The sequence below is a fragment of the Phodopus roborovskii genome, unplaced genomic scaffold (assembly GCF_943737965.1).
Source record: "Phodopus roborovskii unplaced genomic scaffold, PHOROB, whole genome shotgun sequence".
NCBI classification, from domain to species: domain Eukaryota; kingdom Metazoa; phylum Chordata; class Mammalia; order Rodentia; family Cricetidae; genus Phodopus; species Phodopus roborovskii.
In genome coordinates, this window is record NW_026126571.1 from 2279810 (window position 1) to 2300770 (window position 20961).

General features: G+C 56.7%; 3 protein-coding genes across 3 annotated transcripts; 2 read left to right on the forward strand and 1 right to left on the reverse strand.

Annotated features, from left to right (window-relative positions):
• Positions 1-62: 62 nt before the first annotated feature.
• Positions 63-3275, forward strand: Htra2 (HtrA serine peptidase 2). Its single transcript, XM_051203176.1, has 8 exons — positions 63-559; positions 680-884; positions 977-1171; positions 1486-1518; positions 1721-1826; positions 1971-2040; positions 2738-2833; positions 2932-3275. Exons 1-8 carry the CDS (start codon positions 78-80, stop codon positions 3095-3097), a joined length of 1353 nt encoding a protein of 450 aa, XP_051059133.1. The 5' UTR covers positions 63-77; the 3' UTR covers positions 3098-3275.
• Positions 3233-17518, reverse strand: Loxl3 (lysyl oxidase like 3). Its single transcript, XM_051203173.1, has 14 exons — positions 17457-17518; positions 16029-16371; positions 14312-14475; positions 13397-13611; positions 6350-6569; positions 5880-6060; positions 5602-5756; positions 5187-5354; positions 4891-5053; positions 4486-4729; positions 4281-4396; positions 4073-4209; positions 3866-3977; positions 3233-3719 (listed from the first exon to the last, which is right to left on the reverse strand). The coding sequence occupies exons 2-14, from the start codon at positions 16342-16344 to the stop codon at positions 3646-3648; spliced, it is 2265 nt and encodes a 754-aa protein (XP_051059130.1). The 5' UTR covers positions 16345-16371; positions 17457-17518; the 3' UTR covers positions 3233-3645.
• Positions 17519-18237: 719 nt separating this feature from the next.
• On the forward strand, positions 18238-20709 carry Dok1 (docking protein 1). The gene is made up of 5 exons (XM_051203175.1): positions 18238-18353; positions 18649-18948; positions 19051-19144; positions 19264-19448; positions 19581-20709. Exons 1-5 carry the CDS (start codon positions 18294-18296, stop codon positions 20388-20390), a joined length of 1449 nt encoding a protein of 482 aa, XP_051059132.1. The 5' UTR covers positions 18238-18293; the 3' UTR covers positions 20391-20709.
• The last annotated feature ends 252 nt before the right edge of the window (positions 20710-20961 follow it).

Consider the following 20961-nt stretch of genomic DNA (forward strand, 5'->3'; position numbering starts at 1 on the left):
CTCCCCGTCCGGCTTGCTGGGCTTCCAAGGCGCCGCCTCCGAGTAGGGCGGGCTGGGACTGCGCCGAGGCGGAGCTGATGGCTGCGCTGACGGCGGGGCGGGGTGCAGGCGGCGGCCTTCGGGCGTGGCGGGCTTTGGGGGGCGTCGCTTGGGGGAAGGGTCCCCTGCTGACCGCTGACCCCCGGGCTCCGCCGACGTCAGGGGCTCCCGACCGCCGCGCCCGGGTGCCCGTGGGGGCCCCGCGCGGGGCGCGAGCGGCGTCTGCGGCCCCAGGTCCGCGCGCACGGCCGGCTGTGCGGGCTGCGGGCCCCGGCGCCCGGGACGCCTGCAGCAGCTGGGGCGCGGGCAGCGGCCGGCGGGGCTGGCTGGCGCTGGCGGCGGCGGCGGGCGCGGGCGCGGCGGGCTGGCTGCTGGTGTGGCGCTGGGGGCGCGCGCCCCCCGCCGTGCTGGCCGCCGTGCCCGCGCCGCCGCCCGGCTCTCCCCGCAGCCAGTACAACTTCATCGCGGACGTGGTGGAGAAGACAGCCCCGGCTGTGGTCTACATCGAAATCCTGGACCGGTAGGTGACGCTGCGGCTGGCCGGCGGCTGTTGGCGCCCGCTGCCCCAAGGCCGGGCGGCAGGGCCGGGTGGGAGCTGCGGGCTGTGTGACCGTGCTCGCCCCGCCCCGCCCCGCCCCAGGCACCCCTTCTCGGGCCGCGAAGTCCCCATCTCAAACGGCTCAGGATTCGTGGTGGCTTCCGATGGGCTCATCGTTACCAACGCCCACGTGGTGGCCGATCGGCGCCGGGTGCGAGTGAGGCTGCCTAGCGGAGACACTTACGAGGCCATGGTCACAGCCGTGGACCCTGTGGCAGACATTGCCACGCTGAGGATTCAGACCAAGGTGGGGACGGAGTGGGCCGGATCTGACGGCAGCTGTGTGGTTTTGCTCCCTGTCTTGAAATGACCGGGTTTGGCGTCCTCGTTTCCCCGAAGGAGCCCCTTCCCACCCTGCCCCTCGGCCGCTCTGCTGACGTCCGGCAAGGGGAGTTTGTTGTTGCCATGGGGAGTCCCTTCGCACTGCAGAACACCATCACATCTGGCATTGTCAGCTCTGCTCAGCGTCCTGCCAGGGACCTGGGACTCCCTCAGACCAACGTGGAGTACATTCAGACCGATGCAGCCATTGACGTGCGTCCTGATAGGAGAGACTCTTGGAGCTGGGTGGGAGCTGGGCAGAACGGCTGTCTGTCTGGTGTGTGTGTGTGTGTGTGTGTGTGTGTGTGTGTGTGTGTGTGTGCGTGCGCGCGCGTGTGTGCACCAACTCACATGGGGTGGCTAGGCCTGTATTAGGCGTTGGGCTGCAAAACGTAGCCACTCTAGTTAATGGGCTGGGAACAGAATCTGGAGAATATCCCTATACCCTGGTTATGCCAACAGTGAGAGAATTCCCAGAGGCGTAGAATTCCAGATCTCTTTGATGGTGTTTCCGTTTTATCCCACAGTTTGGAAATTCTGGAGGTCCCCTAGTTAACCTGGTGAGTGCCAATGTTCTTGTAAGAATCCATACCCCCAGGTCAGTGTGGGGAGAAGGGTGGGCTTTTCTAACATTCAAGAATTTTTAGTTAAGTTTCTGTAGTTTCTTGTTTGTCTCCTCGTATCCTATCAGACCCCTGCCCCCCAATCTTTGCTACTCTGCCATCTGTGTGGGCTAGGGGACAGAGGGCTGTGTCCCTGCAGGATGGGGAGGTGATTGGAGTGAACACCATGAAGGTGACAGCTGGAATCTCCTTTGCCATCCCTTCTGACCGCCTTAGGGAGTTTCTGCATCGCGGGGAGAAGAAAAGTGAGCCTTTTTTTACTGGGAAAGGGTTCCTGTGAAGTGAACCATGGGGCGTAGGGGAGGGGCCTTGCTGGAGAGGACTTTACCGGTAGGGGCTGAGGGAAGGAAGGGTGTGGCTGGGCGGGCTCAAGTGTCCTCTCTTTACAGACTCCTGGTTTGGAATCGGTGGGTCCCAGCGCCGCTACATCGGAGTGATGATGCTAACCCTGACTCCCAGGTACATTAGGGCTGATGATGTGAGGACCACGCATGTGTGTGCTTCACAGCTGCACTCTGTTAGGGGTTTTGCTTTCCTGTGTGTCCTTTGCTGAGGTGAGCTGTTGTCTGCTGTCACAAGAGCGGAACAACTTTGTCGTCCCCTTGCGTCTTGCATCTTTTTACTAGATTGAGTGCGTCCTGTCACTGCCGTGATTTAGAGACTTCATTGGCTCGGCATTAAAGGTCATTTCCATTCCCGCCCATGTCTAATCGCCTTCTGGACTTGGCTTGTTGCTTCTTCAGGATTACTTTGATTTTCCACTCCTGTGTCCCTCCCTCCCTCCCCCCAGATAGGGTTTCGCTGTGTAGCCTTAGCGGTCCTGAAACTTGCTCTGTAGACCAGGCTGGTCTTGAACTCATATAGATCTGCCTGCCTCTGCTTCCTGAGTGCTGGGATTAAAGGCGTGGGCCACCACCGCCACCGGCTCACTTCTGTTTCCTGATACCTTACTTCGTACGGTTAATAGGATCCATCCTTTTAGGCTTAGCTGAAGTTCTGCCACTTCCTTCGAGTAGGGTGGCAGACATGCAGTTTGATTTAACAGTGTGTGTCGATAGGAGTTAGCTACCTTTCATGTCTATCCCACTTCTAAGCACTAAAGCCAGGAGGAGAGAGGGCCTGGGTGTAGCTAACCGTGTGGTCTGTACCCTTTCAGCATCCTCGCTGAACTACAGCTGCGAGAGCCAAGCTTCCCTGACGTTCAGCACGGTGTCCTCATCCATAAAGTTATCCTGGGCTCTCCTGCACACAGGTGATGGAAGCCTGCTCTCTGAGGTGGGGTGGAGTGGGGCCCATGTATCCTTGAACTCAGCTGTCTACTCCCTCCTCGCCCTGTCCTGTCCTCCACAGGGCTAGTCTTCGGCCGGGTGATGTGATCTTGGCCATTGGAGAGAAAAGGGTACAAAATGCGGAAGACGTCTACGAGGCTGTTCGAACCCAATCGCAGCTGGCAGTGCGGATTCGTCGTGGATCAGAAACCCTGACCTTGTATGTGACCCCTGAGGTCACAGAATGACTGGCGTAGCAAGAGTGTGAAGCTCCTGCTCTGATTCCCTCACCTTCCTAGCCTAGGTTCTGAGCGCACCTGGGCTGGGGAGTCAATGGACCTAGAGAGGGCAGGTCCCCCTAACCATCAGCACCAATCCTGGGCTCTGAAGAACACATTTTATATAAAATAAAATTATACCTAGCAACATGTTTCAGTCAAAAATGGGGGCTGGATCTTTTCCCCCATCAAAAGGCTAGAGGTAAAGCGGTACTTAGGAGAGCTGCAGGAGCTGATCTTCTGACCTCCTATTCAAGGAACCAGCCGCGGCCCCTTCCTGTTGGGGCAGTTCTGTGTGCTGTGCATTCTGTCTCTTGGCCGATTCTCCATGCCTGGCCAAAGGTACTGACTGCTGACCCAGTAAGGGAGGTGCCAACTTCTGTCCAATAGCAGTCTGTCATCTGTAGTGCACAGGTGGATGAGTGTCGCAGGCCTGCTGACATCAGGGCTTCTTGTGGTAAGCTCCTGAGGCCCAGGGTGGGGGGGCAGCGGTAGTTTGCTGCGAGGGTGGCGGCATTTCAGACGATCTGGTTGCTGGTCTGGCCAGGGTAGCGCTCAAACCTCCTGTTGGCCTCTTCACTGAAGGCATCACCTGCACAGTAGACAGGCACGGTGAGGGACACCCTGGACGCAGGAACACACACCCCTCACGGGATGGTGTGGAGACCAGGAAACCACTCAGGGGCGAAAGCTCCTCCCGCCCCGCCCCGCCCCGCCCCGCCCCGCCCCGCCCCTTACCGATGTGGCAGTTGTGTACCCAGATGCGATGCCCATCGTATTTGCAGTTGCATTTCATTGCATTGTTGGTAAAGTCACTCTCTGCTACCTCAAAATTTGGGTTGATAACCACCTGCGAGTTAGAAAGAATGCCGGCGTGAGCCAGCTACACTCCCCCAGCCCAGCCCCAAACCACAGCGTCCAAAAGCGCAGGCAGATGCCAGGCACCTGCAGAATGTAGTTTCCCGGCGTCACGTCTGTGATGTCGATCCACTGACAGTCAATGTCGTGCCTGTAGAGATCCCAGCATCCCACGGTGATGCCCTGCTCTCCGAAGTTGGCGCACTCATACCTCTTGGAGACATCTGAAGGGGGCATTACATGTCAGCGAAGGGCAAGGCTACGCTCGCTTACGTCCACTCTGGCCCCAACTCACCCTCCTGACACTCAGTGTCTTCCAGACAGAAACTGGCTTTGTGGCCCTCGGCCACCTTGCTGCCGTTGGGCGTCAGGATGTCGTAGTGAGTGAAGATGTCCATGCTGTGGTAATGCCTGTGGGACAAGGGGCCTGGTGGCTGTCTCTGAAGGGCCAGCAGGCTTGTCAGCCCCCCGCCAGCCTCGCCCGGCCCCCTTGGCCTCACCCATGGCATTCATGCCACACCCAAGAGTGGCGTCCGGCCTTGGGCCTGAAGTCGGCTCTTCCGAGGTTGTGGATCTGGGAGGAGAATCTGAGCAGACGCCGGTGCCCGTAGGGCCAGTTGGCCGAGCGGGCGGAGCTGGCCAGGCAGTTCTCTTCAGCAGCGCAGTACAGCATGTGCAGTGGTCGGTCCTCAATGTAAGCAGTCTCCTGTACCAGCGCTGAGTGCAGCAGCAGGTCTGAGGCAGCTGCATGAGAAAGAGAGGTGGGCATTACCGCCGAGGGCACCCGTCTCCCTGGGGGGGGCACACCGGGTTCTCGTTGGCAAAGGAGCCCGTCCACATCCCAGCACCTCTCCCTGCAGATGATGGGCCGGGGCTTGCCTCCCTAGCTTCTGCTACCCACTCACTCTCAGAACAGATGACTCCTGCAGTGAAGCGGGTTCCGGTCCTCTTGCAGGCGATGTGGGTGCTGTGATGGGCACACTGGTTCAGGGACAGCTCAGACCCCGTGCACCGCACTCCGCTCATCACCACCTCAGTTACATTCCCTGAGTCCCAGTACCAGGTCTCCTGGGGGAGGGGGTGGGTGTTGGCGAGGCCGTCGGTTCCAGTTTACAGGGCCAGGGGGCTCGATTCCACAGTCCTTTGCCCAAAGCACAGACTTGGGTGACAGAGGCGTTGGTCCCCCTCTTCTCCCACTCACCTGCAGGCCGTGGTTGGCGTAGCCCAGACCAAGTTGCCTACAGGCCACCATGGCCTCCAGGGTCCCCCAGTCATCCCCACAGATGAGGCCCCAGCGGAGGCGCCCAGGGGCCCCTATTTGCACCTCCACTCGCCCCTCATAGCGGCTTCGGCCCCCACTCAGTCGGATCTGTAGAGGGACAGGGTGGAAGAGCACAGGGGAAGCTGGGTTGACAGTCCACGCTGGGAGCAGAGACAGAAGGGGCGGGGCCTGCGGGAGCGGGGGCGGGGCCTGCGGGAGCGGGGGCGGGGCCTGCGGGAGCGGGGGCGGGGCCTGCGGGAGCGGGGGCGGGGCCTGCGGTAAAGGCTGGATGCAGTCAGGCTGTTTTGGAGACTAGGTCTGGGTAGAAAGAGCCAAAGCAGAATGCACGGCTGACCTTAGTCTCCACTCCAGTGTAGGGGAGGTTGCATCGTACACCGGCATCCTGGCTGTGGGAACAGTCCTCAGCGGTGATGTTCTTGGAGGGACACTTCCAGAGGGAGGGTTCTTGGCCAGAGCACCGCACTTCGCTCAAGTGGATAGCCCCCATGCCTAGAGTCAGACGTCAAGGTGGCGGAGGCTGCCACTAGACCTTCATTGTCCAGAGGGCTCCGTACCTCCCCAAGGGATGCACCCCCAGTAGTGTGGCCGTGGACGGACATCCCTTCCCCTCACCCTGCCCCATGCGGGCACCGCTCAGGGCCTCTCGAGCAGTGCCAAAGCCCAGCTCTCGACACACCACGCTGGCTGCCTGCAGGTCCCACTTCCGGTCACAGACTGTGCCCCACGTGCCAGCCTTCAGGACTTCCACTCGGCCCTCTCCAGGATGGGCACCACCCTTTAGGCGCACACGGGCCTGTAGAAGACAGACATGCCCAAAGAGGTGCCTAGAAACGTTGGTCTGGGGAGGGCTATGTAGCCCAGGGAGCTAAAGAGCTTTTAATGACAAGAGTGGGTGTCAGGTCTGCGGCACAGGCACCGGGTGGTTCCCTGTTTTAAAGGTCAGGGCCGTGCTAGGGTTCCCACACTGGGTGGACAAAGGTCACATTCACTGTCAGGCTGCGGGTGTAGCCGAATGGTGGGTGTGAAGCCCAGGGGTTTGGTCTCCAGTACTGCAGAATGACAACACGCACTGCCTTACTTACCTCCCCCTGAGACTTGGGCTGTGGGTGCTTCTTCTGCCCCGTAGAGGCGGCGTAAAGAGGACCCAACACACAGCTCACCACCGCTGGGTTTCCCCCGGAGCACCTGCCGGTGTCATTGGCACGATAGAACTCCAGAGAACAAAGGGAGAGGTGGGCTTCCGTGCCCACACACGCTACCCCGTGCACGCCAAAGGTGTGCTGCTGCTTCTGGGCCAGCATCCTGTGGGGGGAGGAGTGGGGTGCAGAAGGGTGAGGCTGGGTCCTCGCCTCCCGCCCCACCCCCAACTTCCCATGCCCTCTTATCGTCTTCTGCCCCCTCCTGAGTTCTCTCGAGAGACAGGGTGGCTACTGTACAGGGAGACAGCATGCAGATCTGAAAGAGCTTGCCTACCCAGTCAGGGCCGTGGGGGACTTTTTTCTGCAGCAGAGTACTACCAAAAGAGGAGCCAGGTTCCATAGCAACCTTGTTCTTGTTCTTGTTCTTTTTTTTTTTTTTTTTTTTTTTTTTTTTTTTTTGAGATAGGGCTTCTCTGTGTAGCCCTGGCTGTCCCGGAATTCGCTCCCTCTGTAGACCAGGCTGGCCTCAGACTCACAGAGATATGTCTGCTTCTGCCTCCTGAGTGCTGGGATGATTAAAGGTGTGCGCCACCACCACCCAGTGCAATCTTGTTCTTAATGACCCAAAGGGAGGCTGAGGCTGAGGCTGAGGCCAGGGTGGCCATGCACACTGAAGGGGAAGCCAGAAGAGGTGACTCACAAGGTGGGGCTGACGCAGAAGACAAAGCTGGCTGGAGACCTTCCTACTATGCTGTGACTGAACAAGCCCAATGACAGCGAGCCAGGACGCTCGGTACCGGGGAAGTCTGCTTCTAGATGGTTTCTCAGAGGTCAGAGGGGCTTCTGGGTTAGAAGCCCTGTCATAGCATGACAGACAGCTATGGCAAGAATGGACTAGAAGATGGCAGGAGGAAGGACTAAGGATGACTCTCTGGAACAAAGACAAACACCAGACAGACAAAAACTTGGAGGGATACATGGCCAAAGAGGGAAGGTGGCTACTGCTATCCCGATGACAAACATGACCCAAGACCTGATTTGAGCTGCAGATGTCTTCAATGAGGTAGCCCATGCTTGCCCAGTTTCAACTGAGCATTGTTGCACGGCCATTTGAGTGGGGAAATAGGACAAAAGTAGAGACGCTAACATTCGGAAACACGCTACTGATGCCTGAGAGAATAGAACGCGAGCTTGCAGCCAGGTGATTGGAGGGAAGTCTGTCTTCTCAGAAATGCTGAGTGGAGCTCAGGGAAAAAGGCAGAGGCCTGGCGTCAGTGGAGTGGGCCCACGAGTCTGATTGTTGTGAATTATTGCAGTAGGTGCCCTATCCCTGACATTAGAGATAAGAGGGCATGTGACAGTGAGCAGCCATTGGCTAGGAAGACAAGAGGGGAAGGTATTTGTAAACAAAACGGGCAAAGGAAGCAGGACCCTTTACAGAATACCTTTGGAAGCCCGGGATGAACGGACCCTGAAAATCAGAGCCATCAGGTACTCTCAGGGTCCTGTTTGGCTGAAAATGGGACTCAGGCCATCACAGGAAATGACATCTAACTTGTAAACACTCGCTCACCCACTCCCTATAACCAATAAAAAGAGGTTATGAAGTGCGTGCTTTAGTGTGGGGGTCAGGGGAAGAGCCAAAGGGTAGGTGTGTTGGGCAAAGAGAGTTGCAAGAATTTAGGCTCATCGAGTTCTGAGCTCTTTGAGGGTCACCAGGGACAGGAGCCCATGAGTGAGGAATACCGTGGGGGGTGGGGTGGGTGGGTGCAGAGAAAACTGGAGCTCGCTGAGGAGGGGAAGGGACCATGAGAGGGATGCCTTCTCCAGTCCTCAGTCACAAATTAGCAGGGAGATTTTAGACAAGTTGGTTGGAAGGGTTGGAAGTCTCCTATTCCCTTGAATTCTGAGTAAGAAAATATGGGATTGGATGCCTAACAGGCAGCCAGGCAGGGGCTGTGATTCTTAAGCCATCCCTGGAAAGGTTCCATAGGCCACACCAGGTGAACTGGTACTATTTCCTTAAAAACAAAAACCTTTAATTACGTGTATGTGTATGTCTCAGTGCGGGTTTGTGCACATGATCACATGATTGCAGGTGGCTGAGGGAGGCGGAAGAGGGCATCAGCGTGGGATCCTTAGGAGCTGAAGTCAAAGGCAGTTGTGAGTTGCCTGGTATGGTCCTCTGGAAGAGCAGTGTCCACTCTTCCACTGAGCCATCTCTCCAGCCCCTGGTAATGTTTGCTTTTAAAAAATGGAAATAACAAGACCACAGATCTCTCGACCACACTATAATCTTGCCGGGGAGAGGCTGGCACGGGACAGATTCTACTAGAACTCACAGGAGGAAACCAAGCACAGGACAAGAAACAAAACCTATGATGAACACAGTACCCAGAGACGCACATCACAGCGACCCGGTTCACATTTCTAGAAGGATCTGGAAGGTGGTTGTCACAGCTCCCCTTATTAGTTCCATCAGTCCATCAGTCCTGTCTTGGACCCTTTCCTGGTTACAGCACCGCCCTACCCGCCGCCCTGTTTCCTCTCTGCTTCCAAGCCCAAACTCATTTACCTCTTGCTTGGACCCCTGCCCACTCGGGGCTTGTGTTTGACTTTAAACTTGTTGATTGTTCTGCAAAAAGGAGAAAGGTGTTGGTAGAGGCAGCGGTTGAGGGTGTAGCTCAGGAAAAGCGGAGCACTTTTGCTTCTGGAAGGACCTTTTGCTCCCAGTATGGGGAGGGAGACTAATTTCCATGCATGTAACCATAACGGGCCGCTGAAAGCTACAGGAGGAGACACACTTAGCGACTCCCAACGCTGGCTCACTGGAATCAGCGCCACAGTAGGCAAATCTAGTTATGGAAATTGAGGTGAGGGAGAGCAAAGGAGGTCAGCTGAAGGTCGAGGGAGGAGAGAGTGGAAATGTTCTTGGACTCAGGGAGTTGAGCTAACAGTGGGGGTGGGCGGGGAGGAGGAAGAATACAGGGGCCGAGCCTGCAGTGCAATCCTTCCTTCGGGAGAGGTAGAAAGGCACAAGTATCTCCACAGCTGCTCCTGCATAACTTTCTCCTCCCATTCCCTAAGATCAAAGCTCACCCATTCCCATGCCTCCCTCCCTCCCTCCCCTGGGAGTAGCCGTTATCCAATACATCCCTAATCCATAGATAGGATTGGGTTCTGGGATGGACATGGATAGGTTTCCATCCATCCATCCACCTCCTGAGGCCTCAGGGGCTGTCGGGAGGTCCCGGGGCTCTGGCCCCTTTACCTTCTGAGGGGGTTGGGGCGTCGGGCCGAGGCTTTGGCCGCTCGCTTCCTCAACTTTCTGCGAGGATAAGACAATATCAGGTCAGGATGGGTGTAGAATCAAGCGGAAAAGGCCAGTGCAGCCAGAACCAGGAGCAAGATTCCTTCCCTATCAGGGAGCTTCCAAGAGTAGTGTGATGCTATCAGCTACTTCCGAGGCCCTGGAGGCTGTCCTAGCACAGGAGCAGGTGACTGAGCCTCAGTGAAAGCCGAGAACTCAGAACAGTGTCCCAATACCAAGACCTTCAGAAATTAGATCAAGACAGATGAGCTGGGCCGGGCGGTGGTGACACACATCTTTAACCCCAGCACTCAGGAGGCAGAGGCAGGCCTATCTCTGAGCTAAGGCCCACGTGGTCTATAAATTGAGTCCCAGCCAGAGCTGTTACACAGAGAAACCCTGTCTTGCAAAAAAATAAAATAAAAGAAAAAACCCACAAAGAATGAAGCTTCCAGGTCAGGAGGTTGGAAGAAAACCCCAGGGGAGCCCAGAAGAAGTGTGTTGTGTAAAGCTGTGTCTCTGTGATTGGTCTAACCAAGAGCTGAATAGCCAACAGCTAGGCAGGACTTCCAGGCAGAGAGAGAAACTCGGGATGAATCTAGGCGCACATGGGACACCAGGGAGATCCTGAAAAGGTTGGATATACAGTACAGAGGAGAGGTAACCAAGCCACATGGCAGAATGTGGATTAATAAAAACAGGTTAACTTAAGTTATAAGAGCGAGTTGGGGGAAAGCCTAAGCTAAGGCAAAACTGTCATAATCAATAGCAAGCCTATGTGTTATTATCTGTGAGCTGGTGGTCCAAAAAGAAAGTTTGACCGTAGAGGGGAGCATTGGGGTTACTAGCTTGGATCAGGTCCAGGGAGGCTGACTGCACCCTTTTTACCCGTCTGTGTGTGCAGTGCGTGCATGCCTGTGTGGTTCTAGGCCTGAGGCTGCTGGGCCAGGGATGGAGGACCCCATATTTGAGGATATTAACTTGGTTTGGCTGTGAGCCTTCTTCCTGCCCAAGTTCCAATCCCATCTGCCTGGTCATTCAAAGCCAAGCTCATCTCCCAAACATGTTTGCAGGGAAGTCTCTTTTAAATTACCCTCAAAATTGACTTCCTTCTCCAGCAGGCTTCCTTAATTCAGTTTCTCCTTGCTGTCTCTTTAATTTTAAAGACTTTAATTATGGTCACTCTTTGTCCTGGCCCAATACTGCGTATGCCTTTTTTGGCTGCGGCTGGAGGGCCCACGCGAGGCAGTGAATTGTGGAGCAGGGTTGAGATGGGGTCTTGATGTGTAGCCCTGCCTGGCCTATAACTTGACCCAGTGCTGATTTTCCTGCCTCAGGGTCACACACACACACGGACAGGAACACACACACACACACGGACAGGAACACACACACACACACACACACACACACATACTAATAGATAACATAAAATAAAGCAATTCAAAGTCAAAGTAAGGATTATAAATGTGATTAAATGCCATACATCAGCTGGGCATGGAGATACAGGTCCATAACCCCAGTACTTAGGTGGGTGCAGAAGGGTCATGAGTTCAAGGCCAGCCAAGGGATACATGAGCTATGGTCTCAAACAAAGACAAAAACACCTGGGGTCAGGACAGGTACAAGCACTGGGTCAGCTTAACAAGCTGGCCCTCAGTCGGCTTGAGCTACGGACACATACACACCCCTCTCTCAACAGAGCACTTAGCACGCTGGAACCCACTTGCCGCTTGCTGCATGAACACCTGTCCCTAAGCAAAGCAATTGGTTAACCCTGGCATAAAGCTGGCCTAGCAACCCTTGGTAACTCCCTTTTTGGAGCAAATACATCCTGGAACATATTCAGGAACTAAGGCCTTGAATCTAATCAGCTTAGACAGGTTCTGAAAGCCAGTGAGGAGAGGTAAACTGTATTCTCTGAATATACTTTTAGAGAAAAGCTCCAATATGCCATCATATGCTTATTCATGATTGGGTATACATATGATTAAAATCAGATGCATCCTAGGAAAAGACATGAGCACTAAACAAAGGCCTCTATAACCCAAGCCTGCCAATCAAAAGAGGAAACTGTCCGTGGTTCATCCCTTCACAACCAGTTCCCTCTTCCTGACCCAGGGAAGCAAGCCCTGGGCAGTGGCCGGGTGTCCCCCAGTACTGCAGCTCAGGTGGCTTGCTGTGACTCTCCTGCAGCCCGTTCCAAACTTCCACATTACCTTTGAGTAAAACCCTTCCCCCCCCTTCCCTGTTTGCCTGAGCTCTTTCAGTCTTGAGTAAGAGGCCATGAACCTTGCTCTGACAGAGGTTTTATAAGTTCACTTATTTTTTGGCTGTCCCCTGGTGCCTGGAAGAATGTCTCTGCTCCCTGTGGAAGCTCCAAAGTCTACAACAGAAGCCAGCACAGGGTGTGGCATTGGATGAGAGACTCCCTAGGCCTTGGTTCACTCCACCCTCTTCTCTTCAAAAAAGCCCCAACCCCCCACAACTGTTTTAGAGTTTGAACTCTGAAAGGCAGAGCCTGGACGATGTGAAAGGCAGAACATGCAGTCAGTCTGCAGATGACAGCTCAGCTGTACCCCTTAGGGCCGAAAGGACTTCCAGACGAGTTTGGACACAACAAAGAAAATCCCAGCACATGTGGAAACAAGTGGATATTAGAGACTATAATGACCTTAGGAAAAAGAAAAAGTTTTCTGATTGTGCAGATAAATGCTACTCAAGAGTAAGTTTATAGCTAAAGAGAAAGTTTGCGAGCATCTAAAAACATGGCAACACTTGGAGATCTAAGAATTACTAAGAATTAGTAAAATTGCACTCAAACCTCCATGATAGCTTTCCACGGAGGGCCACTGCACTTTGGAGGCTGGAGACTGCTGTGAACACAGCAAAAATCCACCATAATTTCATTATAGATGAGAGAATAAAAATACTGGTTACATTATGGCCATGCTCTGCCCAGCAATACACTCAGGCTCAAAAGGCAGCTTTATCCTATTAGAGATAAGACCCGAAACGGTTTTCTGTCTCAACATGGGGCAAACGCCAACGTTCTTCAAAGGCCGGCACTTCTGCGATGCCGAGCCCCATTGGTGCACACAGCAGTCTGCTCAGTGGAAAGTCGTGTAGCTCGCAAGAAGCCTGCCCACAAGTGAAATACATAAGAGCTGAAGCAACGTGCCTTGGGCCTGCAAGACACGCTGCAGATTGACGCCGACTGGACAGATCTCCAAGTATCTGCCTGGCTAGCATGGGCTGTTTATTCAAACTACCAAATGAGACACTGCAGGAAGGAAGCCGCCCTTTGCACAGAACCCTTCACCAGTGACTGCTGGCCAGGCACAGTTTCTGAGGCCCCAGGCACAGTATCACGAAGACACCCGCAGGCACCGCCTCCCTCCGACAGGCGGGCTGCACCCTCTGCAAACTCTGAATTTCTCCCAGCCCCAGCGCCCAGGCTCCAGAAATCTGCCTGCCTACCGATGACGTCACCGGCACGCACTCGCATTCTGCCGCTCGCCCATCAGCCCGTCTCCTACCGTGGGTGGGTAGGAGAGCCTTCAGTGTTTTCCCCAGCCTCCTGTGTCAACAGCCATTCCCCTGCGTCCCCTCCCTTAGACGGGCTTCCCACAGTACCCCTCATCCTCTCCAAGGCCTGCAAACACCCCTGAGCCCCGCACCTGTAGAAGGCCATGTTGACTCTCTTCTCTCCAGGGAAGCCCAGCATACCGCAGACCACGTGGCTGTTGTGGACGCTCCAGCCTTTGTCACACACTTGGGCCCAGCCATCAGGAAGCCTGACTTCAACCAGGCCCTCAGTGACGGGCAGGGGTCGCCTGCCCCACTCCACAGCTGGCCGGAGTCGTACTTCCTCTACTTGTAGGTGATGCTCTACCTGAGACGGAGCCAGAGGCAGGGGGAAGAATCCCAGGGGCAATGCTGTGCCACCCGAAGGAGCCCGGGTTGTGTGTGCTGTAAAACCCACTGGTGAGACCCCTGAGCCGAGCCTAAGGGCGATGCCAGGCCAGCTAGCTGCCCTTCTGGGGGATGTGCCCCAGACTGCAGCGTGTGATAGAGGCAGAGCATGCCATGCCAGAGAAATAATAACAGGTCCCGAAGGCACGGAGAGAGGGAAGCAGGTGTCTTAGGAAGAGAAGAAAGTAGGAAAAGACACTGGACGAGAGGAGAAACATCGGAGGAGGGCAGGTGACCAGGAATGAAACTGGAGGGGCTAGAGCTCTTCCAGAGGACGGGGGTTCGATTCCCAGGACCCCACGGCAGCTCACAACTACCTACCATCCCAGTTCCATGGGATGCAGTGGCCTCTTCTGGTCTCTGCCTGCACTGGGCATGCACAGGGCGCACAGACGTAAACGGCCGCAGGGCACCACATGCATTTTTAAAACTGGACCTTGCAATGCAACGCCTACCCACTTGCCCCCACCTTCCAAGGTTCCCAGAAATCCACATTATCCCCTAAGGGTTTATAATATATCTTCTAGCCACACATGGTTACCCCGCAGACTTTTTGGGTGTGTGTGTGTGTGTGTGTGTGTGTGTGTGTGTGTGTGTGCGCGCGTGCGTGCACTGCAGACCTCAATGACGTTGGAGTCTGAGAAGCCAGGAAGGCGCTGGTCCTTGCAGATGACCCCAGCATCCTCATCGTGGGTACAGTCACTGTTTCCCCAGCCGCGGGAGGCGCATTCTGTCACACTTCCTTCAGTCCCACTGCAGCTCAGATTGTCCAGCCAGATGCGGCCTGTGGAAAGGTGTTTGAGGAAGGAGGAGAGGGAACATGGTGGGCTCATGTGGCCTGGAGGATACCCTCCCCCCCCTCATGAGAAAGAGATAGAGAAGGGGCAAGGGACTCTGAGGCGGAGAGTGATTAGGGCAAAAACAACAACAACCAAGAATCGACATTTAAGTCCTCGTTAATAAGGATTCATTCAATAATAGCTATGGTTAAGTACATACTACGTGCCAAATGCTCTGTCGTAGTATGTCCGTACTTAATCATTCTTAGACTGGAGCTGCCAGAAAGCTACTTCGTGTAAATAGGCCGGGGCTCCAAAAATGACGAAACTTACCTAAGAGTTTGGCTTCTCACCAAGACCTGGGAATCTTGGAACCTTTCCCTTCGCTCTGACATTCTTCCCCGTGGCTTTTTCTGTACGCCTATGCTGCCGCAGGGACCCTATTTTTACTGTCTGGGTCATATTGAGTATCATTGACCACTCAGAACTGGGAGGGACCTCCTCAAAGGTACGTGTGGCAGCGTCCAGGGCACCCCTCCTAGTCTAACAGAGCTTACCCTTCTGCCCCAGGAGACCACACAACCACACCAGAAGGTTCTTGTGGGTCTTTACAACTTTCCCAACCAGGTCTGATTCAGTTCTTTGATGCTACCCAGAAAACCCTTCAGCCACGACTGTCCTTCCTGACTTTGAACACAGTCGTCACATAATTGCTAACTGAGGCTGGAGGCTGGTTACTTTGTTTCTGGGCCAGGGCCAGGAGGGTTTTTTTTTTTTTTTTTTTTTTTTTGCCATTCCTCCCAAAAAAACGTGGCTCCTGAAAGTGGTTTCATCTTTCTCCCTCCTCTCTCCCCTTCCCTCCCTCCTTCTCTTTGCAGGGCTAAGCAGGGCAAGCACTCTACCTCCGAGCTACACCCTTCGTCCAGCATTTCCATTTCCTCCTGTCTCTCTCAAAGTGTGGCTGCTCCACGTGACTCTTCATCTCACAAGTGGTAGAGCCAGTGCGAACAGGCATCGAACCATCCTACTCTGGGTCCATATGGGCCGAGCACCCCCCAGCCTCAGAGGGTTGTGTGCCTTAACCCTCACTCACACCTGAGCCACGTGAGTTCCAGCTTGCTGGTTTTGGCTCTGGGCTGCACCCTGGTTTTTTTGTCAGCTGTAGTATAGGACCCCTTCTAACTATGGGACGTGCAGGACACCATTCACCTGCTCTCTCTCACACCCTCATCAGGATAGCTGCACTCGGATCATTCAGCGTTCAGCTGCAACGGGCTATCCCTGTACCTGGCTCTGCAGAGACTTACTGTGCACAGGAGGACTTACCAACCCACCCCCCACTTTGGGCACACGGAACATGGAGGCTCATGGGAAGCATGGTCTAGTGTCAGGTCACATGGCCCGGAAACTACTATATTAGGCGGTTTGTTATCCGTGCCCTTTACTTAGTTCTATCCATTCTTGGTGCCTCACGCCCTGTGGCTGTGCCATCACGGTGTCCTCTGTGTCCTTGAACTGCACTTAGGTGGCGTCTGGGCCAGCACAGAGCATTGCTCACCTGCTCCTGGGCCGTATTTGGCACTATGCGTCCAACCTGTGGCTTCTGTGAAGCCCAGCTCCCGGCAGAGGACGTGGGCAGCCTGCAGCGTGAAGTCGTCGTCACAGATGGTGCCCCACTCACCGGCACGTTGTATTTCCACACGGCCCTCATAGGGCTTTCTAGGAAAGCCGGCCAGTCGGAACCTCAGCCCCTGGCTTCCCGCCTTCTTCTCCGGGTCAGTGGGAGGGGACGGAGACCCCACACAGGAGCTGCACAGCCAATGTAGTAGCAGCAGTGGCCATGAGCAGTAATGCCACACACTGACAGGTCTCATGGCAGGCAGAGCCCCAGGGCGTGGGCACTAAGGGACAGAGAGGGAGGCACACACTAAATGAGGGTAGAGACCTAGATTGGGGTTGAGGGAGGCTCTCCCTTTGCAAATGATAAGGCTGACGTAAGTTGCTGTGTCCCCCCAATGCTCTTCCCTAGTTTGGCCATCACCATCATCATCATCTCCATCTCCATTTGCTCCCATCACTTGGGGTGGGTGTGGGGTTCCAGGCCGAGAGTGTGGTGATGGTCCGGACAAAGAGAGAGACTGAGAAGAAACACACAGAGAGGATGACCCAGACAGACAGGATGTGAGAGGAAGAGAGAGTGTGGGAATGAAGGGAAAAAAACCGAAAGGCACTGCACGGCAGACACATGGAATATGGACAGACATGATAGAAACGGAAACGCATAGTATTGGAGAGTGACACAGCCAGGCACAAACCACGAGGAGAGGGACCCGAAGCCAAGGTGCAGGCGTAGGGGGAATGACAGGACGACCCAGGCAGCGGGCAGACTCAGGCAGCAGCGGCACAGGCAAGGGGAGCCTGGGAGAACAGACACACAGACCTCAGAATTATGAATGAGAAGACTGTGTGAGGCTTTCTAAGGAAGCAGATGCCCAGGCAGGGAAGGCGGAGGCTAAACAGAGTAGGAGAACCTTCAGCCACCCTCCTGAGCACATGGGCTCACAAATCCCCTGCAGGCGGCAGGGTCAGGCGCTCCAGGAGAGCTAGGTTCAAGCTGGGCAGGCTTTGGTGCCTCTGTCACCCGGCAACCACAAGCTAGGGCTGGTTCCTTAGCTCAGGCCTTGTCTACCCGAGGCTGAAATCAAGGCAAGCGGCCCCCCAGAACTGCTTCCCCTCTCTCAGACAAGACAGCTTTGTTTTGGGGGCATTTGGCTTGGAAGCCCTTGTGTTGGATTTAGGGCCTCCCAGCTGCACCCTCAAGCTGCCATCCCCGGTGTCTACAGACACGGCCACTCTCGTGTTTCCGCTCCTTAACAATAATATAACTGTCAGCTGGTTGGCTCCATCCCAAATCAACTTTCCCTCTGGTCCACCATCCTCTCCATCCCCAAGTCCTCCTCCTCTTGGCCGGCAGTGACTCTCCTACCTTCTTCGCCTAGGCAGAGCTCCAGAGGCTGAAGCAGAGTCCTGGTCCCGGAGATTAGTTTTAGGACTTCCCAAAAAAATTTGTTCGGCCAGGGGAGACTGGACCCCCCTTCCTCCCCCTCCTCGCTGGTCCCTCCCACGCCCTCCAGAGCCCTCCCACATTCCGCTTTCTCCCTCCATTCCAGCCAGGCCAGTTCCCTCCTCTACATCTTCCCCTCCCCCGTGGAGCTGGCTGCAGCCGTCCGCCCCCCCCCCCCCGCCCCTACCCGCCCTCTCCCGGCTCAATGAAGCTTTCTTTTCCCGCAGGTTGGAGGCCGGGCAGCCGCGGTCGGGATGCTGGACTTGCAAACGGTTTCGGGATCGGCCCCTGTGCGGGCGGCGGGAAACTTTCCAGCCCCCAGCCGTTCCTCCACGTCCCCGGTTCAACTCCAGGGCTGGGCCACGCGAGCGGGTCCCGCAAGGGGAATTAATGCTCCGAGGGCCCCCTTGGTCGTTGTAGTGCCCCCGGGGTGCCTGCGGGCGACGTCACCGGCCTCGCTCTGACGTCACCGTGAGCGCATGACGTCACCCACCCCACCTCCCAGTCCCCGCGGCCTTCTAGTTGGCAATCGCGGCTCCCCTGAGTGGCGCCGCCGTGTGCTGACGGCAGGGCAGAAGGCCCCGGGCGCCTTATCTGGGGATGCCCGACTCCTTCCTGCCGCTGCTGGCTCCTCTTCCTCCATCCCCCATCATTGCCGCCGGGCCCGGGAGGGGCGGGCACGCCTCCGGCCCCTGCAGCCCCGCCCCGCCCCGCCCCCCGCCCTCGGGGCCAGGAAGCGGGGAAGGAACCGCCGGGGCCATGGACGGGGCTGTGATGGAGGGTCCGCTCTTTCTCCAGAGTCAGCGCTTCGGGACCAAGGTAGTGTGCGTGCGTGTGCGTGTGCGTGTGCGGCGTGGCGGATGGCGAAACCCCCCGGACCAAGAGGGTAAAAGTGTCCCGAAAGAGGAAAGGGGCCGGAAACAGGTAGGGACGCCGCTCGGGCAGTTGCAGAGCCGGGTGGCGTTCCCTGGAAGCCCCAGGCTGAGCCGTCCTAGGGAGGAGGTGCGGTGGCTTTGCCTTTGGGACGGTGACCCCGCCTCGGGGCGGCCTGCGCAGGTCTCTCCTTCCCCGTGGGGCGTGCTGCCGCGCACTCCCGCGTCTTTCGTGTCCCCAGAGGTGGAGGAAAACCTGGGCGGTGCTCTACCCAGCCAGTCCCCACGGCGTGGCGCGGCTCGAGTTCTTTGACCACAAGGGGTCGAGCTCTGGAGGGGGTCGAGGCGGCTCTCGCCGTCTGGACTGCAAGGTGATCCGCCTGGCCGAGTGCGTGAGCGTGGCCCCTGTGCCCGTGGACAGCCCCCCCGAGCCCGGCGCCACCGCCTTCCGCCTGGACACCGCGCAGCGCTCACACCTGCTGGCGGCGGACGCCCCGTCCAGCGCCGCCTGGGTGCAGACTTTGTGCAGAAACGCTTTTCCGGTGAGGGGCTGGGGGCGAGCGGCACTGGACCTCCCGCACTTCTTCAGGCCCGCGGGAATTATATATATATATATATGGTCCTCGGTGTCCCTGTTCCTGCAGAAAGGCGGCTGGGCTTTGGCGCAGACGGAAAACCCGCCTAAGTTTTCTGCACTGGAGATGCTGGAGAATTCCCTGTACAGCCCTGCCTGGGAAGGTAGGCGCCAGGCATGAATGGAATGGGGAGAAGGTGTGCCCGTGGGGAGCCGGTCATTGGAGTCTGCCAAGTCTCCAACCCTGCCCAGCCTCCTTCCCCTTTCTGTGTGTTCCCTCCAGGCTCCCAGTTCTGGGTAACCACACAGAAGACCGAGGCTTCCGAACGCTGCGGCCTGCAGGGCTCCTACGTCCTGAGGGTGGAAGCTGAGAAGCTGGCCCTCCTGACTCTGGCGGCCCAGGGTCAGACCCTGGCGCCTGTCCTGTTCTGGCCCTACACCCTGTTGCGTCGCTATGGCCGGGACAAGGTGCCAGGGCCAGGGCTGTCAGGGAGGGCGTGGGGTTGGCCAGCTGTATTCCCAGTGGCCACACTAATAAGTGGGTCAGGCCTGTGACTCATCTCTTAGGACACTCCTAACGGCTTCCCTCCACGCCCTCAGGTCATGTTCTCTTTCGAAGCGGGCCGCCGCTGCCCCTCCGGCCCCGGAACTTTCACCTTCCAGACGGCACAGGGAAACGACATCTTTCAGGCTGTTGAGGCTGCCATCCAGAAGCAGAAAGCGCAAGGAAAGGTGGGACAGGGCCAAGACATCCTCAGAACTGACTCCCATGAAGGGGAGGCGGAGGGGAAGGTGGCTTCTCCTCCCGGTCCTCAGGAGCCTCGGGGCAGCCCCCCGGCCCTGTACGCCGAGCCGTTAGACTCCCTTCGGATCCCCCCAGGCCCTTCTCAGGACTCTGTTTACTCAGACCCCGTGGGCAGCACCCCTGCTAGGGCCGGGGAGGGCGTGCACTCCAAGAAGCCTCTCTACTGGGACTTGTCCGGCCACGTGCAGCACCAATTGCAGAGAGCCACGCTGACGGACAGCAAAGAGGACCCCATCTATGATGAACCCGAGGGCCTGGCCCCAGCCCCTCTCCGGGGCCTTTATGATCTGCCCCAGGAGCCTAAGGATGCATGGTGGTGCCAGGCTCGGGCGAAGGAGGAGGGCTATGAGCTCCCGTACAACCCTGCCACGGATGACTATGCTGTGCCCCGGCCGCGCACCTCGAAGCCTGTCCCTGCTCCCAAGCCACAGGGTTTGGCCCTCCCTGAGCCTGGTACCACAGGCAGCAGCGGCAGCAAAGGCCACAGCTCAGATAGAGCTCTGTACAGCCAGGTCCAGAAGGGTGGGGCCTCAGGGGGCTGGGACTGTGGGCTTTCTAGAGAGGGGAATGACAGGGCAGGGGTCAAGTCGGAAGGCTCTACCTGAGACAGTTTCTCATAGTTTCAGGGGCGGTGACATCAAACCTGTTATAACCAGCAGGAGCCAGAGGGTGGGACGGCCGGCTGTGTTAAGACTAGGGGACCAGAGGCATCAAGGGATGACCCAGAGCCCCAGAGCAAATGAGGCCTAGCGACAGGCCCTGGGGAGGCCCAGCAGCGCTAAGGGGCGCATGGCTCATGGACTCGGCCTGTGGAAGGGGCCCACTGTTCAGAGTGGAGGCCAGTGTGGACCCCTACTCTCGTATTGTTCTTTGTCAGATGCATTTTTAACTTATAAAACAAGTCTCATTAAAGCGGTTTCGGTTGAAAAAGTCTGTGTGTGAATGGATCACAGTGGCGGCCTGTGCTGGGAGGGTGTGGGGGGATCCAGAGAAGGACCAGGGAATTGTTGGGGACCAGGGAAGGAGGAAAGGGGCCCAGGGAGGGAAGTCTACGATGTGGTGGCTCAGAGCCTGGGTGGTCACAGGCTCACCTGGGCAGATTTCTAGCTCTGTGACCCTGGGTCAGCTGTGTGGCATCCCCAGCCCTTAACATCCCTGTGCTGTTTACAGATGACA